The 23,418-nt window shown below is 41.5% G+C and overlaps 1 protein-coding gene across 5 annotated transcripts in view; it reads right to left on the reverse strand.

Moving 5' to 3' along the window:
• RERG (RAS like estrogen regulated growth inhibitor) overlaps positions 1 to 23,418 on the reverse strand; it is a 115,844-nt gene that overhangs the window by 20,706 nt on the left and 71,720 nt on the right. For all 5 annotated transcript variants that reach the window (XM_065567377.1, XM_065567369.1, XM_042849127.2 and 2 more), the window contains exon 3: positions 182 to 238. In XM_065567377.1, coding sequence (XP_065423449.1) covers positions 182 to 238 — 57 coding nt within the window. The remainder of the gene's footprint in view (positions 1 to 181; positions 239 to 23,418) is intronic.

The following is a 23,418-nucleotide window of genomic DNA, read 5'->3' on the forward strand; positions in this document are numbered from 1 at the left end:
TGTTGATTGTGCCACATCAGTTGGCTGTTCATTCGAGCTAGGGATTTACCTCAGAGAAGCTTTAACATCATATTTAAGGGATGAATGAGGTTTGGGAATCTTTACACCATGCCTTTCCATTGCTTCTACAAAGCCAACACCTGCAGCATTCCATAAGTATTTAAAATAAAATGTAACCTACCTAGAGTGGGGTCATACTCCCAGATGAATCGTTTGGTCAGGAAGCGCACGACGAGAGCTGGGGGGACAAAAATATCTCACATGAAATTTTAAAACCCCTGACTCATTCACTTCAGAGGGGAGGGTCTTTTGACTGTAGGCTTATATAGAAATGCTGAGCCCTGGGGAGACAGTGCAGAGGTTTCGTAGAATAGACTTGAACCCACAGATACAATCCAAACACCTGCAAGCTTTGGCAATGGAAGGCTTAAATCCAAATGCAGATCTGGCTCGGAATTGTACAAACAGCACCTCTCTCTTTATAACAGGACAAGCCTGAATCTTGAATCTGACTTTTCCCCAAATGTCTTTGTTCAAAATCCAGATCCTGATTTGAATGTTGTCTTGAGCCCAGCTCTATGGCAATTTAGGTAAGCAACACCATAAATTTTAGTGTCAATAGTACATACTCTTTTGGGGTTGTTTTAAAGAGGAATTTACCAATTTTGAAAGATGCCTGATTGACAGCCCTGGAAACTGAATTTCTTGGTTTATTTACAGAATATCTAAAGGAAAGGCAGTGGCAAAGCAAGCTCCCCGCATGCCTATGGGCTCAATCCTTCTGGGACCAGCCATAAGAGCAAGAGCTTATTTTAGTGCCCAGCTTTTTTGCTGAGATTGCCAACAAAAGTACCAATTGACAGGAGGACTGAGATTCATAAACAACTACACATAAGCTACTGAAGAACCATCAGATGGTAACTTTCAATCCCAATCCTGGCTTTAAACATAAGCCTGGATCTTCCCAGCAAAGAAGGAAAAGAGAAAGATATTGGGCCTGATCCTCCTTTGCCCTGCTCCTGATGTAGCCAGTGAAAAGCAGTTATAAAAAGAACTACCATTCTCATTCAATAGCATTAAAAACTCTTTTTGCACAAATGCAGGAAGATGGTGAACTGGGGACTTTGTTGGCGTTTTATTCTCGGGGGGCACTGGGATACTGCAGTGATGAGTGTCAATACTGGAACCGGTGTATGCATAAATAGATCAACAGGCTCTGCATCTCCTTAATCATTCGTTTCCTCCATTTTTAAGCTACAGTATGTTACAATCCTTGTTCGGTAGTACAGTAAAAATTATGTGTTGGAATTTTGTTTTCAAACTATTTCTTGAGTAATAGCCAATGGAGCTTTTGGTGTCTTTATTTCCCCCGCACATCCCTATTCATGCAGTTGAATATATTTGGGGGAGTAAAGTATGTTTAGTTTTCATTTCATAATGGGAAATTATTCATTTTAGCTAACCTGTATTATATTAGAAGAAACACAAGTGCAAGGTCACGAGCAATTTATAAAAGACTTGATTCTATAGGAGTTACCTAGGCAAAACTCGCATTGGGTGAAATTTACTCCACTACAGAGGAAAAGTATCAAATCCCTCTCTTGGCTTTAAGTGGTACATACTCTGTGTCCTGGCCATTGGCACAAGGATGAATTTCATCCACTGTACATAGGATTGAATTCTAAATTCCAGCAGCTGATGTACTATTCTTCTGAGTTTGGATGGATGTGGCGTGACTATGAACAAAGCTTCACCTGCACCTCTGTAGATATTTTCCTTCAGAGTGGTGAATTAGCAGTGAGTAGTTTTAATTATGTTTTCTTAATTATCTACTACCATGGCAGCACAGATGTTTTAGATGGGGAAAATGCTCACTTAAGCGGATGAACTTTGAATACTGTGCTATGTCCCTGGGTGTCTTTGGTAATTACCTTTGTACAAGTAAATTTATCCCGCTGTGTCAATTTTTGAGTTATGTCTCATTGCAGGTTCAGATATTCAGTTAAATGCAGACTATTTGCCTGTATTTATCACTAAGTGAGTAGAATTACTTGTGAGTAGAATTAATCTCTGCTTATAGGGAAAACACCAGGCCCCTGCACCACTTAAGTCCCACTTAATCCCTCGAAATTATGCATAAAATATACAGAACTTAACTGCTTCTGTTTACTCCATCATATAATATTGCAGTGAAAATGCTATTGATAAGGTTGAGATGGCACTCCCCCATTTAAATTTATCTTTTCCAAGTAGCTTACAAATTCTCGGAAACACACACCAATGAAGGGCCTGGCTGCTGAATATTGGCAGTGTAATGACCAGGGGACCCAAGATTTTTAAAAGGGATTAGCTGTTTTGGGTTCCCAACTTGAAATGCCTTAGAGTGTTCCAAACACCTACCTTCTGAAAATCAGGCCCCTTTAAGGCATTTCAAGTTGAGCATCCAGAAAAACCTGAGGCACTCAAAGTAACCAGTCCCTTTTGAAATCTTGACTTAGGTCTTTTAAATATCATAAAGCAAATCTATAAATCTGATAAATAGTTTGGTTTTTCTCTTGGGGTGTGAGCATTTCTCACCACCATTCTCCTGAAACAATTTATCCTCCTTGTCTTGTCTACTTGCCATCTTGTGTATCCTGCTATAGCACTTCCCATCTACTTGTTTAACAAATTCATTAATGAAATTGTAGTTCTATACATGCATTGTGCAATAAATACATTAGAGCATCAGATGAGTCACAGTACGTTTCAATTTTAGGAGCAAAATCTTAATGCTTATATACTATATGATCATGCCTGATTTTGTCTATTTCTTTTTAAAAAAATCTAAGATGGTTTGAGTCTAGTATAGATGAAATTCAAGCAATCTAACTTGAAACAAAAGAATGGTTTGAATCCACAGTTCTAGAAGTGACAATTCTAGGCCATTCACCAACAACAGACAATTAAAATCCTTTCTCCATAATGAAATACATATTTCCAGAGCTGGGACAGAAACCCTGTTGCTTTAGCTCTGAAAAACACAGGCTTCTTCCATTTCTGTTCCTACTCAAAAAGATCTTGATCCAAAAAATATAGTTAATAACTTTGCTTAATTACAGCCTATTTTCTTCAAATATGCCAGACCATGAGTTTTCAAGAACACTTAACTAAACATAAAAGTTTGGAGAGGTAATATTAATAAGACATTCCTCAGGGAGATGACAACATTGGACAAAAGTCAGTTTCAAATTGGGGTAATTTTTGGATAATCTGTTGGTTTTTTTTAAAAGCAGCTGTTAGACTATTTCTGAGAAGTATAAAGAAAATTAAAGACAAAGTTGATTAGAGTGGATATGGCAATTTTCAGGCCAAACTAATTTTCCAGGACAAAAGTTTTCAGAGTTTAATAGGGTTTTATGATGGAAGCAAGTTGCAAATTTAACTCTAGAAAGACAATATTTTAAAATGTGGGCACAAGGGCTGAAGTTAAGGTTTAAGGCTCAATCTTAACTTCTCAAAATACCTGACATTTGACTGCTTCATTTCTTAGGCCTGGTCTAAACTTAACAAGTTTTACTGGTATAACTATATCAGTAAAGGTGTGATTTTTTTTTACTTGCATAATTATGCCAATAAAAGCCCTAATGCAGATGCAGTTACATCAGTATAAGGTGTTTTATAATGGTATCACTTATTTCACTTTGCTGAACTAGAATAAACTATACTCATATTATAAGACTTTTGTACCATATAACTGCAGCTGCACTATGGGGTTTTGGCCACTTAACTATGGCATAGTTAAAGAGGCAAAACTCTTAATTGTAGGCAAGACCTTATCCTTGACTTTGAATTGTTTGGTTTTTTTAATAGAAAGTTTATATTGGACTGGGGAAATAATACATGGACAGGGTTTTCCTGACAAGCATCCAGAAAGCATCCTAACTACAATATCTCCTTCAGAGAAAAGCTTTCAAATGGTTTCTGTTAACCTTGTAGCCTTCTAGGAGAGTAGACTCTCACTCAGTCATGAATCCAGAACTAATAGTATGTGATCCATCACAACCAATCCAGCCTGAAATTCAAAATACAATGTGAAAAGTTGCCATGAAGATTCCACATCTATTCAGAAATTGGTATAAATTCCACATGCCAATGAAAGTTTTGCTAATATAGAAAATTTCATGCAACAGGCCAAATAATTTTACCGTAACTCAGTGAACCTTAAAGGGGGCAAATTTCAATACCTCTCCTAATTTCACAAGTAATATTCCAAACAGCTTTATTAAAGACCTTCTCAATAGTTACTCCTTTTTTTTAAATAGAGCACTATACACCTATTCTGTCAAAGGGAAAATCTAGATTCAACCTTAATTATGAGGGCATTAGCACACATGCTGGGCGAGTGGTCCATAGATGGCTAGCAGCAGCATTTCATCACTTATTTGTATAACCTCAGAAGAGGCACAAAGACATGATCTGTGTAATACTGTGCAATGAGAGAAGCGCAGGGTAACAACACTAAGCACTGCTGCCCCTTCTGTTTATTCAGCTGAGGATAGGAGTTCTTGCTGAGGTCACCTATAATTATTGCTGTACATTAAACCTTCGAGAAGAGTTGAAAGTCCCATGTGTGATTTATGTTGAGGTGGAAACTTTTCTTGCCTGTCTGACTTTTGCAATCCTACACTAAAAAGAATGTTTAGAGTTTAATACCTGGCTCACTGTTACAAAATCTCTGCACTGAAGTGGATCCGCTATCATCAGCCAAGGCGGTGATGTGCTGCCATGTTGTCACAACTTGCTAGAGAGCCTGTGTCTTGAGTTGGGCTTGCTCACAAAGAGGAAGGATGAGGGTCTAGGGAATCTATTCACTTGTTTTCCCATTTAAACAAATTTCATTTTTACACTTACCGTGTAAACTGAAGTATCTTAAGATGAGGGCATGGGAAACTAAGGTGACAGGAAGTCAGTCAGTCAAGCATCAGAGTCTGAGAAGAGGAGGCTTGGGGGTGAGCGATGGGGTGGGGGCTGGGAAAGAGAGGTGGGAAATTGCCTCTCTGAAGGAAAAGATAGAGAGCAGCTGTCCGGAGCAGGGGCGGCTCTATGTATTTTGCCGCCCCAAGCACGGCAGTCAGGCAGCTTTCGGTGGTGCGCCTGTGGGAGGTCTGCTGGTAATGCGGATTCGGCAGCATGCCTGTGGGAGTCCGCCGGTCCTGCGCCTTTGGCGGACCGCCGCCGAATTGCTGCCGAAACCGCGGGACCAGCGGACCTCCCGCAGGCATGCTGCCAAAGGCAGCCTGACTGCCACCCTCACAGTGACCGGGAGGCCGCCCCCCGTGGCTTGCCACCCCCCCGCGGCTTGCCGCCCCAGGCACGCGCTTGCTGCGCTGGTGCCTGGAGCCGCCCCTTGTCTGGAGTGGACTTCAAAGATAACCAAGCTGTGCAGGCAAAGGGGCCAAAAGTTGCAAGAAAAAGAGAGAAGAATTGAATGCCACCACTGTGGCCTTAAACCTAGAGAGTGAGAGGAGACGGCAACATTAGCTGCAGAGAAAGGAAAGAGACAGGTTTTGGTGAGCACAAGGGAGCTGACGAATAAAAGATCTGTGTGAGTTCTGGGGATGAGACAGAAAGCGGGGTAAGTTGTCTTGTATTTGTCTCCATAGAGTCCTCTGATTCTGTAGACATAACAGATAGTAATACACGCAGGAGGGAATAGAATGCAAGGAGGGAAGGTGGGGAGAGAGCTGGCAGATGTAGAGCCAGGTGAATGGATCTGAGTGGCTATTTCCCAGCTCCCTTTCCCAGTCTCCCATCACTTCCCCCCAAGCTGCCTCTCTTCACACTGTGATGATTGACTGACTTCCTTCCTGTTGTCTTAGTTTCCCCTACCCACATCTTAAGACACCTGCACTCTCAGCAGGAAGGACAGGACAGTGACTCATCCACTTATCCATTGATGGTGATAATAAAAGAGATAGGAGTCACCCTTTGCCCTGAACCATGAGGTTTGTTTGGGTATGATAACCAACCATCAAATAATCCAGCCCTTTGTGAAAAATCCAACCACAGGATCTGATCTAAAATGCAATTGCAATTGAAAAAATATTTTCAGATTCATTTTACTGGTGCCAGCATTGCTAAGGCATCTATCACTGTAGGATCTAACTGGGCCCCACTGTATATATTTAGAAGAACATCAGTTCCTTCTAAAAAAGGGACCAACATCTGCTCCCCTTCTCTTCAGATTGAAGCCACGTATGAGAAACTAAATCTAGGTGATTACTTCCAGCAATAATGTTATGGGGTCAGTTCCAAAGGCCTGCAGAAAGAGATGCTCCTTGTAATGCCGCTTGAAGGTTGCAGGCAGTGGTTAGCCACTGGGCCAATGGGGCCGGGCCCAGGGGCCCTGGCCAATGGGGGCGTGGGGGCTGGAAAAATGGGCATCTCTGCATCCCACTCAGAACTCCTGATGGGGATTGGGGTGTGGAGGCTTGCCACGCTCCCCTCCGAGCCCGCCCGGCACTCCTGCCAGAGAGTGGGGCCCAGTGCCCCAACCCTGCCACCTGGCAGGAGTGCCGGAGGGGGGACTGCAGGTGGAAAGGGTGGGGAAGGGCCCCCACTTTCTATGGCCAATGGCCCCACAAACCCCTAATCTGCCTCTGGTTGTAGGACTCGGGCTCAGCCTGATCTCTAATAGCAGTGAGTTCCACAGATTGGGATCCGCCACAAAGAACATTCGGGCCGCCTCCTCAAAACATTTTACTGCCTGTGAAGTGCTTCATCTTTCAGACTTGTCAGGAAGGAAAAGCCAGACAGATTAGAATTTGGTTTTCCTTTCATAGACACAACACCCACAAAAGGAATCAGTGTCACCACATTCAACTGATTTGAAGTCATTTGTGCTGTGCAGGGTTTAAGTGAGGATAGAATCTGTCCCATCACTGTCATTCACTCACTTTCAAGTCTCCTGCCAAGTTATTCTTGGAAAAGAAACATGAGCATCTGTCATCCCCAGTGTAACTCCACTGAAGGCAAGGAAGTTACACCAGGAATTAATTTGGCACTTGGGCTGAGATTTGCAAAACCAGCTCAGGGATTTAGCCACACAACTAATTAATTTCACTGGGAGTTGTGTGACTGAGTCCCCTACTCAGCTTTAAAAATCTCAACCCATATCTTTTGGACCATTATATTAAATCATCCAGTTGTACTTAGATCTCTGTTTGGACTTAGTGACATACAAATGCTCTGGCTTCTGCTAAATTTACAATCTGCCTGAATACATGACTTCATGAATTTATTATCTTGCCAACTAATAGAAGCTGGGCTTTTAGTGGAAGAGAGAAAATGGATTTAGGATTTTTGTTTTGTTTTTTAAATAAAGACTATAGAGCTTAGAGTTACACTAAGAAAAATTACATTTCTCTCCAGTGAAATAACTGATGAATGATGATTCTTTTATACAATGAGTGTTTGAAGCCATAAAGATGGCCTTAAAGTAATCACATTATTTAAAACATCAGCCAGTCTGCTGTTGTTGTTATGATGGTATATCATCTTTAAACTATATTTGGTAAGAGAAGCTGATGTGGCTAAAACTAGTTGTTATAATGATCAAAGGGCACTAATGTAAACTAAGCTACTCATTTTTAAAAAAATATTTTTCTTTGAGTCCATTTCTTATTTTTCCTTTTAGTGGCCTCCTGTGTATCTAAATCTCCCCTGACTCATATCACGTGACAAGCCCTCTAAGATGGCAGCTGTACAGTACTGTGGAATGCAATGTGATCAGAAAAGGGCACTGCATTCAATCCAAAAAGAGGATGGATTGTTTTAAACCAATATGCAGAAGCATTTTCTTTGTTTCTAAAAGTGCAGATCCCTCAGGAGAAATATCTGCATGAATGTCAAGTACAGAGGGCCATATTCTGATCTCAGTTATACCCGTATAGAGTAAATACATCTGGTCCAGCATTCGTGGCTCTGGATTGTCTTTGTCTGACATTCTTTCAGCTAACTCAAAGCTAGACATAGAGATCAGTGGTGGTGCTGCAAACACTAAGGGAACATTTTTTCTCTGCATTTCAACCTCTTTCAGGACATGCACTGTGGTTAATCCCATTGTTGAGGTTTAGCAGGCTGTAATAAGTAAAAAGGGGAATTTAATAGGCTTATGGAATGAGATCAGAGGGGAAAAAGGAAAGGAAAACATTATCAACCTCAAAACTGAACATATTACATTGTCTCATTGTTCCCCTAACTAGTACATTTTACTCATTGTCTTAAACTGTGAACACTTTAGGACCAGAGACTGCCTACTTCTATGTTTTAGCAATGACAGCACAACAAGGCCCTCAACTCTTATTGAGGCTATGATAATATACGTGACATAAATAATAAGAATAGTAAATGCTGACAGATTGGGACTCGCTTGCTATGTGCTGAGAGCTGCTGGGCTGCTCTTTTTTCTCAGGAGATTGTACTGCTTACGGTAAGCTGGTGAACTCCCTCCCCCGACCAGGAAAGAAGCAATGCCACGCTGGGGTCTCTTTCAGGCTCTTATCTCAGGGCACAGTTTATTATTTGAATATAATACTCACATTGTTTTTTTTAACCCTGACCCACAGCCAGCTGTACAGGCCCAGAGGCTTTTCCTCTTGCATCTCTGTCCAACCTGGAAAGAGGACATACCCTTCCTTTATATCCCTGCTGAATTGTGTGACAGGCAGCTCTTAATCCTATCCTGGCTGTTTCACCCTATCGCTGTTATCCAAGGAATTTGTCCAACCATATCAACTTAGGCTATGATTCTATTAGATCTCAAACTAATCTAGAGATGAGCTCAAAACCAGACATCACAATGATTCAACCACCCCTGAATTGTGAAAGTGGTGTGGAGGGATTGGAATTCCAACCTCAGACCTCAATCTGAATTCCACAGTTGTTCCACAATTCTATAAGGGCCCAAGCTAATATCCCACATCCAAGAACCTCCAGATTTTGAGATATTTGAAGTATAGATCTTAAGTTTGTATCTTGGGTCCATCTTTAGGCTAGACAAAGTTGGACATGGGTGTGCTTGGACGGCAGAAGATCAGGGAATGCCTGGAGAATAGCAGAATGTCTGCAATTCCGCAGGTAGCTCTCAAAAGGGAAGCAATGTTCCAGCAGGGTGTTAGGAGACACAGGGCTCTTATAGATGAAATGTAAAGCTATGTGTTTATTAATAAGACTAGAGCAGTCTTCACAAGGTCTGAGTGTTCACCCTAGTGCCCTGCCAAACTCCAAACTGGGTATTATATTCTGTTTATTTGAAAGTTTCCCTATATGTTCAATCTGGTATGATATTCTTCTTTTGCTTTCTGTACTAATGTGGTGAGCTGTGTTGTACGATGCTAAATGGCGGTTGCGTTTCATCCTAGAGATGGCTGCATTTTAATGCTGGGTTAAATGATTGGACCAGAAGTACGTGCTCGTTGGTCTGTTGAAATGTTGGTAATGAGACATTTATTTGAGATGCGAACAGTTCTGTGTAGAAATCTTTGCAGACAGCTTCCATCCCTGTTCTGTCGATTACTGCTTTTCCATCCTTGTTCTTCAGCGCCATTATTGTCGACCTGTACAGCATCAATTCCCGTTAGCATTTTTGAGGCTTCTGCGATCTTCAGGCGTCTTTGAGAGCCTTTCATTTCAGTACTTCTCAAAGTCCTTCTTTAGTAGTCTTCTTATCAGCTTGCAGAGGAGCGAGTACTCAAGTTTGTTGCTATCATTTCACTTCTTATTCCTCCTCTTCTCTAGCAAGATCCTCGTTTCCTCCAAGATTCTTCCTTTCGCTCTTTTCGGTCTTTCTTTCTTGGCTAATTTCACACATTGTGTCAGTTTATCAGCAAAGTTTTTATAGTCCTCGTCGCAGTTATCTAAGAAGCTAGTCTTTCTTGGAAATGTCACTTTCAGAATTACCTTGTTGCATATTTTCGGCTGCTGTCTCTGATTTGCCATCTGTAGCGCTTTCTTTTCCACCTTTTCATTGAAGTTGAGCTTCACTCTGAGCAAGCGATGGTCACTACTGGTGTTGAATAATGGTACTACTGAGATGTCTTGTACAATGTGCCGCTTATCGATCAGAATATAGTCAATCTCATTCTTGTTCTTCACATTGGGCGCAATCCATGTCCACCTCCTCTTGGCCGCCTTCTTAAACCAGGTGCTACCAATGAACATTTATTTTGTCTCCAGTCCTGAGTTGCCAGACGTTCTCCTCGTGGATTCAGTTCACTTATGCCATACCTTCCAATGAACGTTTTGCCTTCTTTCCCTCTTCCGACCTTGGCATTAAAATCTCCCATTGCAATTATATATATGGATTTTCGAGCGAGGGTTTCCTCTAATTTCTGATAGAATTCTTCCACATCATCATCTTCACTTGTGAGGTGGGAGCGTAGATCTGATAATCTTGAGGGTGCAGTTCTTGTTCAGTTGGAGGTTTAACACTCTGATGTGTGATGACTTAGACTTGCAGGAGATGATTTTTGAAGACCATTCCTTGTTGATGATAAAACCAATTCCTCCAGTGGTTCTTCCATCTCTCCACTTTGCTTCCATCTCCTTTCTTCATTGTGTTTTGCAGAAATCAAGGACGTCGCAGGATGTCCTTGCCTTCTCCTCCGTTAGATGGTTGATCAAGTCATCCCTTGTCAGTGTCCTGCAGTTGTAGGTTCACACTGAGAAGGCAGTCATTTTTCTGGGCCCTTAGATTCTTAGCAGCCTCTTATCGATCAAACTCCACACCGCCACTGTGGAATGGATTGAGGGACACCTGAGGAACACTGGGCCAATTTGTTTGTTTTGTTTTAGCAATTTCTTCAACCACCTGCTGGCTATGCTTTCAGTGGCTGCTTTTCAGTCAAACTGTCCCCTCACTGGGTTGGCAGTCTGACACCTTAATAGTATGGTAGGACCTACTGGAGAGTACACTCCACTATCATCGCTGTCAGACAAGCCAGGCTCGCTGCTGCACTGTTCCTCATCAGTGAAGTTCGACATGCAGTTTACTAAATGAAGGAAGGAAAAGCTCCAGGAAAAGACAGACTGACAACCAAAATGATAAGAGCTGGAGGCCAAGACCTCTGGGAAACCCTTGCCCAGAGATTTAGCTGTTACTTGAAAATGCAGAGGATGCCATCTAGCTGAAAGGAGTCCAACACCATTTTGCTGTACAAGAAGAGCGATCATGAAAATCTAAAGAACTATCATCCAATATGCCTGCTTTCACTTGTCTACAAGCTGTTCTCCAAAATAATATCAAACCGACTCTCACAGAGTCTGGACGAACAGCAGCTGAGAGAGCAGGCATGTTTTCAAAGAAATTTCAGCACAGTCTACCATATCTTCACTATAAACAAGCTATTGGAGCACTCAAGGAACTACACATTCCCTTTATGTACTGCCTTCATCGACTGTGAAAAAGCATTCGACAGCGTAGAGATCAATGCAGTGCTGAAAGCTCTTGCAGAATAGGGCATTAACACAAACTACATCAAACTACTAAAGGAAGCAAACTCTGACTGCATTATGGATATAACTCTGTTCAACATTCCCCTTTGCATCCCAGTCAAAAAAGATATGAAGCAAGGAGACGCGGTTTCACCAAAACTCTTCACAGCCTGCCTCGAAATGGTAATGAGGCGGATAAACAGGAAGGGTGGAATCAGCATCAACGGAGAGCAGCTAAACCACCTCAGATTTGTGGATGATATTGTGTTGATTGCTGAAAAAACTATCAAACTACAGAAAATGGTGTGGGAACTTGACACAAAAAGCAGCCAAATCAGACTGAAAATGAACCACTCTAAAATGAAATTTATGCAGTCTGATGCCTTGCCAAAAGCCCAAATAATAGTCCAGGGAGAACAAATAGAAGTAGTTGAGCAATACAGCTATCTTACCCAAGAAATTAACATGCACCATGATCAGGAACGCGAACTCTCACGAAGAAAGAAAGCTGGTTGGTGTGCATTCAATTCTATGAAAGATGTCCTCCATGGAAAAATCAACAAGGTGACATGCACCAACCTCTTCAACTCAACAGTACTGCTGACAATGTACGGCAGCGAAACATGGGTGCTGACAAAGATAGAGGAGCAACAATTGTCTGTCACGGAGAGGGCGATGGAAAGAAGAATTCTGGGGATTTCAATCTGTGATCGAGTACCCAATGAAGTGATCAGACAGCAGAGTGGAGTGCAGGACATCGTTGTTGAAAGCAGGTATAATAAAATGCAATAGGCCGGACATAAAGCGAGGCTCACTGAGAATCGATGGACTGCAGCTGTCGCTGAGTGGTACCCACAAGAACTGAAACGACCACTCGGCCAACCTCCAAAGAGATGGCAAGATTTTATCGTGAAAAGGCATAGCTGCACATGGAGAAGGAAGGCCAGGATAAGAGAAGAATGGAAGATGTGTTGTAATCGGCACAATCTATATGAGGGCTGAACGACTGATTGTTCAAAGTGATCAAAATGAAATCATTGATGTAAAAAATCAATTTGTAAAATGCTTTGGGAACTTTCTGAATGAAAGGGTCTAGACAGAAGTACTTATTCATTCAATTTATTCAACCAGGGTGAACCAGTTGATGTGCTTGGACTTGCAGAAATCTTTGGCAAGCAGTCATGGGATAAGAGGGAAGGTCCTCTCATGGATCAGTAACTGGTTAAAAGACAGGAAACAAAGGGTAGGAATAAATGGTCAGTTTTCAGAATGGAAATAAGTAATTAGCGAGGTCCCCCAAGAGTCTGTACTGGGACCAGCACTTTCAACATATTCATAAATTATCTGGAAAATGGGGTGAACAGTGAGGCAAAATTTACAGATGATACAAAATTACTCAAGATAGTTAAGTCCAAAGCTGACTGCAAAGTTCTACAAACAGATCTCTCTAAACTGGGTGACTGGGCAACAAAAGGGCAGATGGACTTCAGTGTTGATAAGTGCAAAGTAATGCACACTGGGAAACATAATCCCAACTCTACATACATAATGATGGGGTCTAAATTAGCTGTTACCACTCAAGAAAGAGATCTTGGAGTCAACATGGATAGTTCTTTGAACACATCTGCTCAATCTGCAATGATAGTCAAAAAAGCTAACAATGTTGGGAACCATTAAGAAAGATATAAATAATAAAGACAGAAAATTTCATAATGCCACTATATAAATCTAGGTATGCCCACACCTTGAATACTGCATACAGGGAAATAGTAGGCAAGGTACTATGGAGAGACCAATTAGGAAGAAAAGGAGTTGAAGGGGGCTGGCAGTTCCTAAAAGATGTGATACTAGAGACTCAACATCAAGCTATTCCGATGCAGAAGAAAGATAAGAAGAGCCACAGGAGGCCAATGTGGCTGCACAAGGAATTTTTAGCTATCTAAAAACCAAAAGGGATACATACAGGAAATGGAAGGATGTGCATGTCACTATGGATGTATACATGGAAATAGCATGAGCATGTAGGGACAAAGTCAGGAAAGCCAAGGCAAGGAATGAGTTACAATTGGCAAGAAATGTGAGAGACAACAAGAAGGGGTTCTATAACTGTCAGACAAAAAATAAAGTTCAGGGATGGTGTGGGTCCATTGCTCAATGAAGAAGACGAACTGGTAACGGAAGATGATAAGAAGGCGGAACTACTCAGTAACTACTTTGCTTCAGTCTTCTCACAAAAAATAATGTGATCAGATGACTAACAAAGTTATCATAGACAATAAAAGGGAAGGGATGCAGATCAGGATAAGTAAAGAACATGTCAGAGATCTTCTGACTAATTTGAATGAATTCGAGTCAGCAGTGTCTGATGCTATTCATCCCAGGATGCTGAAGGAATTAGCTGAAGAAATCTTGGAGCCACTGGCAATAACATTTGCAAACTTATGGATGACAGGAGAAGTCCCAGAAGACAGCAGAAGGGCTAATGTAGTGTCCATCTTTAAAAAGGGGGGAAAGGAGGATCCAGGGAACTATAAACCAGTCAGTCTGACTCATACCTGGAAAGCTACTAGAGCAATCTATAAAACATTTAATTTGCAAATACCTGGAGGATGAAGCAGTGATCACTAGCAGCCAGCATGGATTTACTAAGAACAAATCATGCAAACCAGCCTGACTTCCTTCTTTGGCCAGGTAACTGGTCTGGTGGATGGGGGAATGCGGTGGACATAATATACCTGGGCTTTAGCAAGGCTTTTGACACAGTCCCACATGACATTCTCAGAAGTGAGCTGGAGAAATACGGCCTCGGCAGAACTACCAATAAGTAGATACATAATTGGTTAAACAATCGCAAACAAAGAGTAACTATTAATGGAATGACATCAGCTTGGAAGGAGGTCTCTAGTGGTGTTCCATAGGGATCTGTTCTGTGTCTGGTGTTGTTTAACATCTTTATTAATTACCTGGATGTAGAAATAGAGAGCACTGATCAAATCTGCAGATGACACAAAGCTAGTGGGGGTTGTAAACACTTTGGAGGATAGAACTAAAATTCAGATGGATCTTGATAAATTGGAGAACTGGACTGTAGACAACACAATAAAATTCAACCAAGACAAATGTAAGGTGCTACACATAGAGAAGAAAAAACAAATGCACAAATACAGAATGAGGGATAACTGGCCTGGCAGCAGCACTCTGAGAAGAATCTGGGAATTGTAGTGGATCACAACCACAATATGAGTCAACAGTGCAATGCTGTTGCAAAAAAAATATGCAATTTTGGGTTGCATTAACAGAGGCATAGCATGGGAGATGATAATACTGCTCTGCTCAGCTCTGGTTAGGTCTTAGCTGGAGTACTGTATCCAATTTTGGTCACCAATGTATAGAAAAGATGTAGAGAAACTGAAAAGGATCCAGAGGTGAGTGACAAAGATGATCAAAGGGATGGAATGCAAGCCATATGAGCTGAAGGAACTCGGCATGTCTAGTTTAGAAAAGAGGAGATCGGGAGGAGAACATGATAGTGGTCTTCAAATACTTGAAGGGCTGCTATAAAGAAGATGAAGAAAAATTGCTCTCTCATCACAGAGGGCAGGACAAGAGGCAATGGGTTCAAACTACAGCATAGCAGATTTAGATTAAATATCAGGAAAAACTTCCTAACTGAAAGAACAGTAGGAAAATGGAACAAACTGCCTAGGGAAGTCATGGAACCTCCTTCACTGGAGGTTTTCAAAAAAGGTTGGAGAACCATCTGTCTTGGATGGTTTAGAGACAACAAATCCTGCATCTTGGCAGGGGGTTAGACTAGATGACCCTTGTGGCCCCCTCTAGCCCTATGGTTCTATGATTTTTCGATACAAAGTCTCCCAGGCCTACTTCTGGAGTGGTGCACCTTACGAACCTCCTCTTGCTCAGTGCTGTGTTAAAGTCTCAGTGTAACTGTAGATCAGAAATGGGGCTTTTGATTTGTACTATTCTTTCTGAATTAAGTTGGTAGATGGCAGCATGCCATACCAGCGCTCCTCTGCTGGTTCTATCCGTATCTGCAGAATTTAGGCTTCCTTGAGGGTCTATCCTTCAAGAGATGGAGAGTCCTTATGTCCCATTAAAATCAACTGGAATTGAAGGTAGTATCACATGTTACATTTTTATTTTTCCATGATTGCAAAGGGAACCTTCTGAATGGTTCCTGATGCGGTAGGGTCTTATTGAGTCTGCAGACAGATGGACCAAAATACATTAACTGGGAGTCGCATGAACTGTGACTACTCCCATTCATCGTAGTGAGGTGTTGACTCTGAAACCTAATAACAATTTTAAGGTCAACTTTGCTACATAATTCACTACTGTTTATTTTAGTAGAAACAGCCAGCTGTTCTGGACTGTGACAAGAGCCTGAGTAGAATACCACAACTTCTCGTCACTAATCTGACCTTGACCATTTTAGTATTTCATATTCCTTACATCCACTAGCATCCTTTGCAAGTTTGAAGCAAATGAGAACTGATCTACATCCAAACCTTTTCTAAGGTTTGGAAATGGTTAATTTTTGTGTTTAGTTTTTCACATGCCCCATTGCTTCCTGGTTTTGGCTGGAATTAGACAGGGAAGTAACAAATTACGAAGAGACTGCCTTTCCTTGTTGCAGTTAGAGCCCAACTATAAGCAGGAAGTGCTGGAAAGTCTTGCAAAAGCATCTGTCTTCCAAGTTTTCCAGTACTATGACAGGCCAAGGAGGTTCAATAAACATCAGAATGTTAAAGAGTCTAGAACTACTGCTCACAATCCCACAGATCCCTATAGTGTTCACAAAGTAAACTCAGGAGGACCATGTGATGTGGTGGGGGACGTTTTTAGGGTAATAATGAATGTATTGAAAACTGACATTATGGATTTTTCATGATTCCCCTCCCCCTTTTATAAGCCTGCCCCTAAAGGAGTTTCGTCACAAACACTACAGCACCATTTCTTACCTTGCGCCGAGTATGTGTATAGGAGAGTTTTGGGAATCAATCATTTCTGATTATGCAGTTGGTTCATTTCATATCACAGTTCCTTGTGTAACTGAAAATTTGGAGGCAGATTATATAAATATTTGCTTTGTGTGACCTCTTTGACCTGAGGGGCTAGCAGCCCTCTATATGAAACTTGCCAGGGGAGGAAGGGAGTCCAAAAGTAATGAATGGAGAGAGCGGCAAAAGAGCAAAAACAGGAGAGAGCATGATGTAGGCCACAGTGATCTTCAGATGTCTGTCAGTATTTATTGCCAATATATATTCTTAAAACAACTTCTAACTCCCTCTGGAAAACTATGATATCCACTCTGCATACTGCTCACATACCTGATCTTTTATATCTTTATTTTTTCTGTTCTGTTTATTATTAAGACATCTGCTCCTGCTGCTCGTTTACCACCTGGTATCCAAAAGTCCTCTGTAATATAACAATTTACACAGTAAACAACTTTAATGTCACACACAGAGGATTAGGGGACTCAGTGGCAGGGGTGGATGATCTCTTAAGAAACAGATTTCATTTCCTTGCAAAGGTCCATGGTAACAAAAAGGACAAGAGAAGAGAAATACAGAAAGGATGTGATCAACAATAAAAGCAAAATTGTTTTTAAATGCCACGGGCCATATGTCTCTTTGTCTTTGAGTGTCACAGTTGCAAGGTTTATAAAAGATTGGCGCAAAATGCTCTGCACAGGATAAAAGTGTCTGTGCTGTAAGATGCTATACAAATCCTGATCTCCAGAAGGCATCGTGTGCACAATCCACAAGACTTCCACTGCAGAGTGAAACAGGAGAGTGATTAGTGCAATGGGAGCAGGGGAGTAAAATGAGAAATTACTAGCACCTGATAATGCCCTCTTAAAAACTGTGACCACTATTTTGTGAGTGGTGGGAAGCAGATGGATGGGGGAAGATAGAGTATCTAACAATAGGTGAATAGGGACTGAATGTTTTTGTTACAATCTAATTTCTGATTGGTGAGCTATGCTGAATGAGATTTGTGGTTTTAACCTAGTCCCTAATGGGCAGGTATTCATCTCACAAAAAAACCCAAATTGGCATGAAGTCTGAACTACCCCTTCCCACGTGGAGGAGGCTCCTTCAGATCAGAGCTGAGGCACACTGGTGGGGAGTGATGTAGTGAAATTTACACTATCTACGCTGTGAATTAATGGAGGACTTAAGGCTCCAGGGCTAGGAGCCTGGCACCTTATTCTGGTAACAGTGCTAAATTCTCTTAATTTTCCCAGTAAACTAAACAGCTATAATCTCAGATCTCAGTCTGCAAGCACCACTTTATAGCACTTATTTTGTACTTTGTATAGCACTTATTTAGCAAAGTGAATGCTATTATTAGCATCATGTTTGGGATCTGGACTCACTACCCTGGGAACAGTTTGCAGAGTAAACTTTTAAATGGGGTGGGGGAAAGAAACATGATCTAAATTTAAATTGTAAAGTTCTAGGATGTTAAAGCCTGCTTTCATTTTCAACAGTGAAGGGTATTTAGTTAATAAAGATCATAAATCTTCTAACAAAATAAAATCCACAGTAGTGGATAATGAATGTTGTAAAATCACTGGCTTATAATGTTCATCACAGCTGCCAGGAGACCTGGCTCTGCATCCTTAGAATGTATTAGACTTTAGGGAATGCTTTCCAGCTGTGTTGATGTTGTAGTTCATACCCCAGGGTCAAATTCTGTTACCTATACTCATGCTGAACAGTACCTTATTTCATGGGCAGTCCTCAATGGGACTACTTGCATAGGAAGATTCTAATCAGCTTGAGGAAGGACAGCTGAATCAAGCCCATGGAAATTACAGATGTCCAAGCTATCAAGTCCACACAGGCAGGATTGTTCTTCTCGTTATCTCATTTAGTGGCGTGTCCAGTTTAGTTTTACCTCATCCAAGCAATGGGATGTCATCATTCCTTTTGGTTGAGACCTTTAAAAACCAAGTTCCTGTCTTCGCTGAATAGACATTAAAGATTCCCATGGTGCCTATCGTGAGTAGATGGTTTTTTAAAGACCCCACTAGGTGCCTATTTGCCTAAATAGCTTTGAAAATTTGGTAAAATGGGGATAATAGAATTTCCCCACCTCACATTGTGTTGTGAGGATAAAGACATTCAAGATGGTGAGGTGCTCAGATGCTATGGTAATAGGGCCATCTAACTACCTAACATAATGGGTGTATTCTTTTATTGAGTTGGAAGCTAAAATAATTTTGGTTTTGATATATATTTTAAAAAGGATTTCAGTTTCCTTAAATTACTTGCATTTTGTCAGAACTTGTTGCATTTTAATCAGATATTTATAGACAGTGAGAGCCTTCTACAGCCACCTTTTTTTCTAATATTTCTTAAACTAGTGGTTTTCAACCTGTGGTCCATGGACTCCTGGGGGTCTGCAGACTATCTAAGGGGTTCACGAGAGGTTGTTGTTAGCACAGAACAGTGGTTTTCAACCTTTGGTCCATGGACGCCTGGGGATCCACAGAATATGTCTTCGATTTCTAAAGGGATGCACACTTGCATTTGAAATTTTTTAGGGGTCTGTAAATGAAAAAAAAGTTGAAAACCACTGTCCTAACCACAGGCTCTAACTATGTTGGCTTCTTCCTTTTTACTGGTACATCCTGAAACTTCCTCCACAGAAGGCAATGACTATGGGCTAGATCTTACAAATGATCACCTGCAAAGTGCAGAGTACCCCCCGCCACCAGATGGGTGTTGAGAGCTTCATGGGGAGTTGAGGGCTTTCCTCAGCACTTCCCTGGATCAGTTTATTATTATTTATTTATTTATTATTATTTAAAGCAGTGTCATCTCCTCATTATCTACCTGCCATTATTTAAAAAAGAAGATGTGCCCCTTTAACTCTGTTGATGGGCATTGGCCCCACAGGGCTGGCCTGCCAGTTCAGACTATAGAATATTTCAGAGGGCTAGATTATAATGTTACAATCTGCCCTGCGTAAGGGGCAACCCAGTGGCTCTTGAACAGTTTGTATAGTGGGGGTGCTGGGAGCCAAACTGTAAACCCTGTATATAATGGAAACCAGTTCAAGCCAGGAGGTGAGGCAACACCCCTAATTCCAGCACCTAGGGGGGCAGTACATGGTCGCACAGCCCTAGGAACAACCTAGAGGACACACTGTGATCCAGAGAGTCACAGTTCTACCCCTGTGCTCTACCTGCTGAGTTAATGAGTGTTTTCCCCAGGAATTGAAATTAGAGGGGGTGTTCGAATATACAGGAAAATGACTAAATTGGCAACACTGTGACCACTAAGGGGGGATGAGGGAGTTGGGGGTGGGAGGCATGTAGGGGAATCCTCAGTTAAGCTTAAGCTATTTCACACCTTTATTTGGAGCAGTTTTGATGCCCATCCAGCTATTCTGTCTAATGTGCTTGTGAATGTGCAGGGGCATAGCCAGCATTCCTCCCACTTCCTGCCCACTTTCTCAAAGCTGGGAGAATCAGATGAGTTGTTCCTGCTCTGTCTACTGCAACCAGAATCAAAGTCTGAGCAGGGCGGTAAGGAGGGGTTTTATTGCCTCTTAGCCATCCCGAGCTCATGCAGCCAAATAAAGGCTGTGAGAACCTAGCCCAGAGCAAGCACCAGGAATGGCAAGAAGTCATGGAAAATCCACTAGTCTAAATGGGTAAGTGTGTGTGGAGGGGGAGGGAGGGGTGTGTGTGACACAGGCATACATTACACTCTCATCGTTGGCTACATAAAATAGACTTTTTTAAAAATCCTGGAACATTCCCATTTTAGGAAATATAATGTGGGTAGGGGAGTAGGAAGATCAGAAGGCGTTCACTATAGCCTACTACCCATTCCACTAGATAAAGCCATGGTGAGTGAAAATGTCATTAATGGCTAGAAAACAGGACAGAAATCCTTGGAAAGAAAACTCCAGCAATCAGGAACAGAGGATTTCAAGTGCCACAGAGATTGTTCTTAGAGGATCTTACAGCAAGTGGCAGTTTTATGTTAGGCTCTTAAGCTGTTCAACAGCTGGGAAGTATCCTGTCATTGTTTGCTCTTGGCCATGAATTTATAGGCTGATTTTTGTACTGAACCCATCCTCCTCTGTTGTAGCCTAATCCCAAACCCATTGAAGTCAATGGGAGCCTCTCCTTTGACTTCAGTGAACTCTGGATCAGGCCTTTGTTGGGACTGTGTGTAAGTGGTCAGGAGTGTGCAGTGGTCTCCCCTCCCCCACCCACACATGAAGAAAGAGAAAGTGAGACTATGGCCTTGGCTACACTGGCGCTGTACAGCGCTGCAACTTGCTGCGTTCAGGTGTGTGAAAACACCCTCCCCCGAGCGCAGCGAGTACAGCGCTGTAAAGCGCCAGTGTAATCAGAGCCTGCAGCACTGCACGCTCGCTCGCAGTGCTGCAAGCTACTCCTCTCGGAGAGATGGAGTTCATACAGTGCTGCAAGAGCTCTCTTGCAGCGCTGGCGGCGCGACTACACTTGCGCTTCACAGCGCTGCCGCGGCAGCGCTGTGAAGTCCCGAGTATAGCCAAGGCCTAAGGAGCTGGTGCTTGCAGAATGAGTGTTAAATTCCTGCATTGTAGAATGAAAAGTTGTTTTGTTTAATTTTCTGATCTCCCTGTGAACCCACCCCCAAGTGACTATACTAGCACCCTCACCAGATACTGATTTCAAGACTGACCTGGCTTTACCATTCAAGGCTCTTAGGGCTTGTCTAAGCTTGAAAAGATGTGAATGTAGGGTGTAAATTTAAATAGCTATTCTGGAATAATAGCTATTCTGGAATAGCTAACGAAGAATAGTTGTTCTGGTTAATGTGCCTGTGTCAACAAATCCTTAGAACCTCAGGACATAGGCCTTGCGCCTACTCCCATGGAAATGGATAGACAAAGCCCTTGATTTCAATGGGAGCATCATCAGACCATTAAATTGCAATATGGATTCCCGATTTCAGTGCTCTCACTGGGGTTAAAAAGCAACCATTCAAATGCCACGCAAGTCTTAGATGTCTTGAGATCAGAAAGGAATCCCCAACCCCATCTGCTCACCTATGTCTGACATTACACAACTGATTAGATACATAACAGAGAGAAGGCAAAAGTTACTGACTGTTACCAAAGGTAGGGTACCAGAGTGGCAGGACTAAAGTGCTATGTTTTGGCAACTACTGTGTAATACACTGATGTGATTAGTCCCTGCGCTCACCTGATCCTCTGCAACTGTATTTTATGTTTGGCCTATTTTGGTGAAATATGTCACTCATGCTGTTTACCTTGCCTTTCCATTCCATTCTCATTAATCCAATTACCAGGCATCATCAATTTATTCCAGCAAATCTTTTGTTCAAGCTACACTAATTGCTAAAGATAATGTGTAGCTAAACAAAAAGAGCATTGCCTACACAGAAACTCAAAGTTAATGATACTTAGCCATAGAGCAGTCTTACATTACAGACACTGTTGTTGCCCTGATACTTACTTATTTCATCAAGCTGATTGCTGGTTTCTCTATAGTAGCTAAGAGACTGCCTAATTAATGGCAGATGGACACATTGTAATCAGCAGATGACTAATGAATCCCAAAAGGTAGTCTGCATTGCTGGGTTGCTTGCCAAAGAGGTCAAGGTAAAATTACAACTATCGTATAATAGAGCCCTATGTGGGACTCTTGTAGAGCCCTGCAGTGGGAATGGGATCCCATCGGTCCTGCAGGACCCACTGCTGTAATACAGGGAGCAGGTGGATGTGGGATTCACAAATAGTCCGGTGCAGGGCTCTCTTTTATAGGCCAAAATGAGAGCGGGAATAAAGAGAAGGTAGCTATGCATGCATATGGTAAAAAATCTAAAGCCCATCTAATAGCAACTATTATACATTATCATTAATAGTAGAACTAGTTGCCATTTTTCTATTGATTGAAAAATTGATATTTTTTTAAATTAACATTTCCAATTTTTCTACAAAAATCGAAAACCTGAAAAACAGAAAAAAATTGGGTTTTCAGTTATTGTTATTCCTCTCTTTTCTCTCCATTTCTTCTCCCCTGGAAAAACCAAAAACTGGAAAAAAAAATGGTTTGGAAAAATTTGGGGGTTCATGCTTTTTTTGGGAGGGGGTTCATTTTTTTAAGCAAAAACTTTGAGAAGAAATTTTCAGAATTTTGTTGAGAAACATACTTAATATTTGTGTCCAACTTTAATTAGTAGTATCACTGTAGATTGTTTCCCTTCAATCATATAGATGTTAAAAGTAGATAGTAAATAAAGTGGTTGTATCAATCGAATACGCAGTCTCCCATTTCCCAATGTTCCTCACTTCCCATTAGACCCGGGTGAATCTTTCATAACAGTGACACTGTAAGCAGGCTCAAATCCAACCATGCCGATAGCCAGCAGACGATCTAAGCACAACTAATGTCCCACTTAAGCTCTGTTTCGAGGGTTTATGTGGTGAAAAGGCCTTGTGATGACCCTTTGCAGATGGGTAAATTTCACCTTTAGGACCCATATCTGCCTATATATACATACATACATGTATGGGCCATCTTTTATCTTATGACACAGATTTTCATTTTGGGCTGGCTCCCATAGACTCTTTTGGCTTTAAAGATGTCCAGGAGATCAAAATAATTGTAATTTTTGTATTTTAAAAAAAAAAAAGTTTTCCTCCAGTTGGGACAGTGATGATGTAAGTTTAAGACAAGGAATTTTCAGGCACATTGGGGTAAATTTAGGAAACTGACATATGCCAGGGTGAATAATGTATAAGGAAACTGTATATCAAGGAAAGAGACAGTTTCAATAACTGCTCCATCATAGATTTTAGACAAAGGTATTTGATTGCTCTTATTATTCCTACATCACTTTTGGATGGGAACTGCAATTACAGTATTGATGATTATATGGA

This window comes from Chrysemys picta, chromosome 1, assembly GCF_011386835.1.
Source record: "Chrysemys picta bellii isolate R12L10 chromosome 1, ASM1138683v2, whole genome shotgun sequence".
Classification (NCBI taxonomy): domain Eukaryota; kingdom Metazoa; phylum Chordata; order Testudines; family Emydidae; genus Chrysemys; species Chrysemys picta.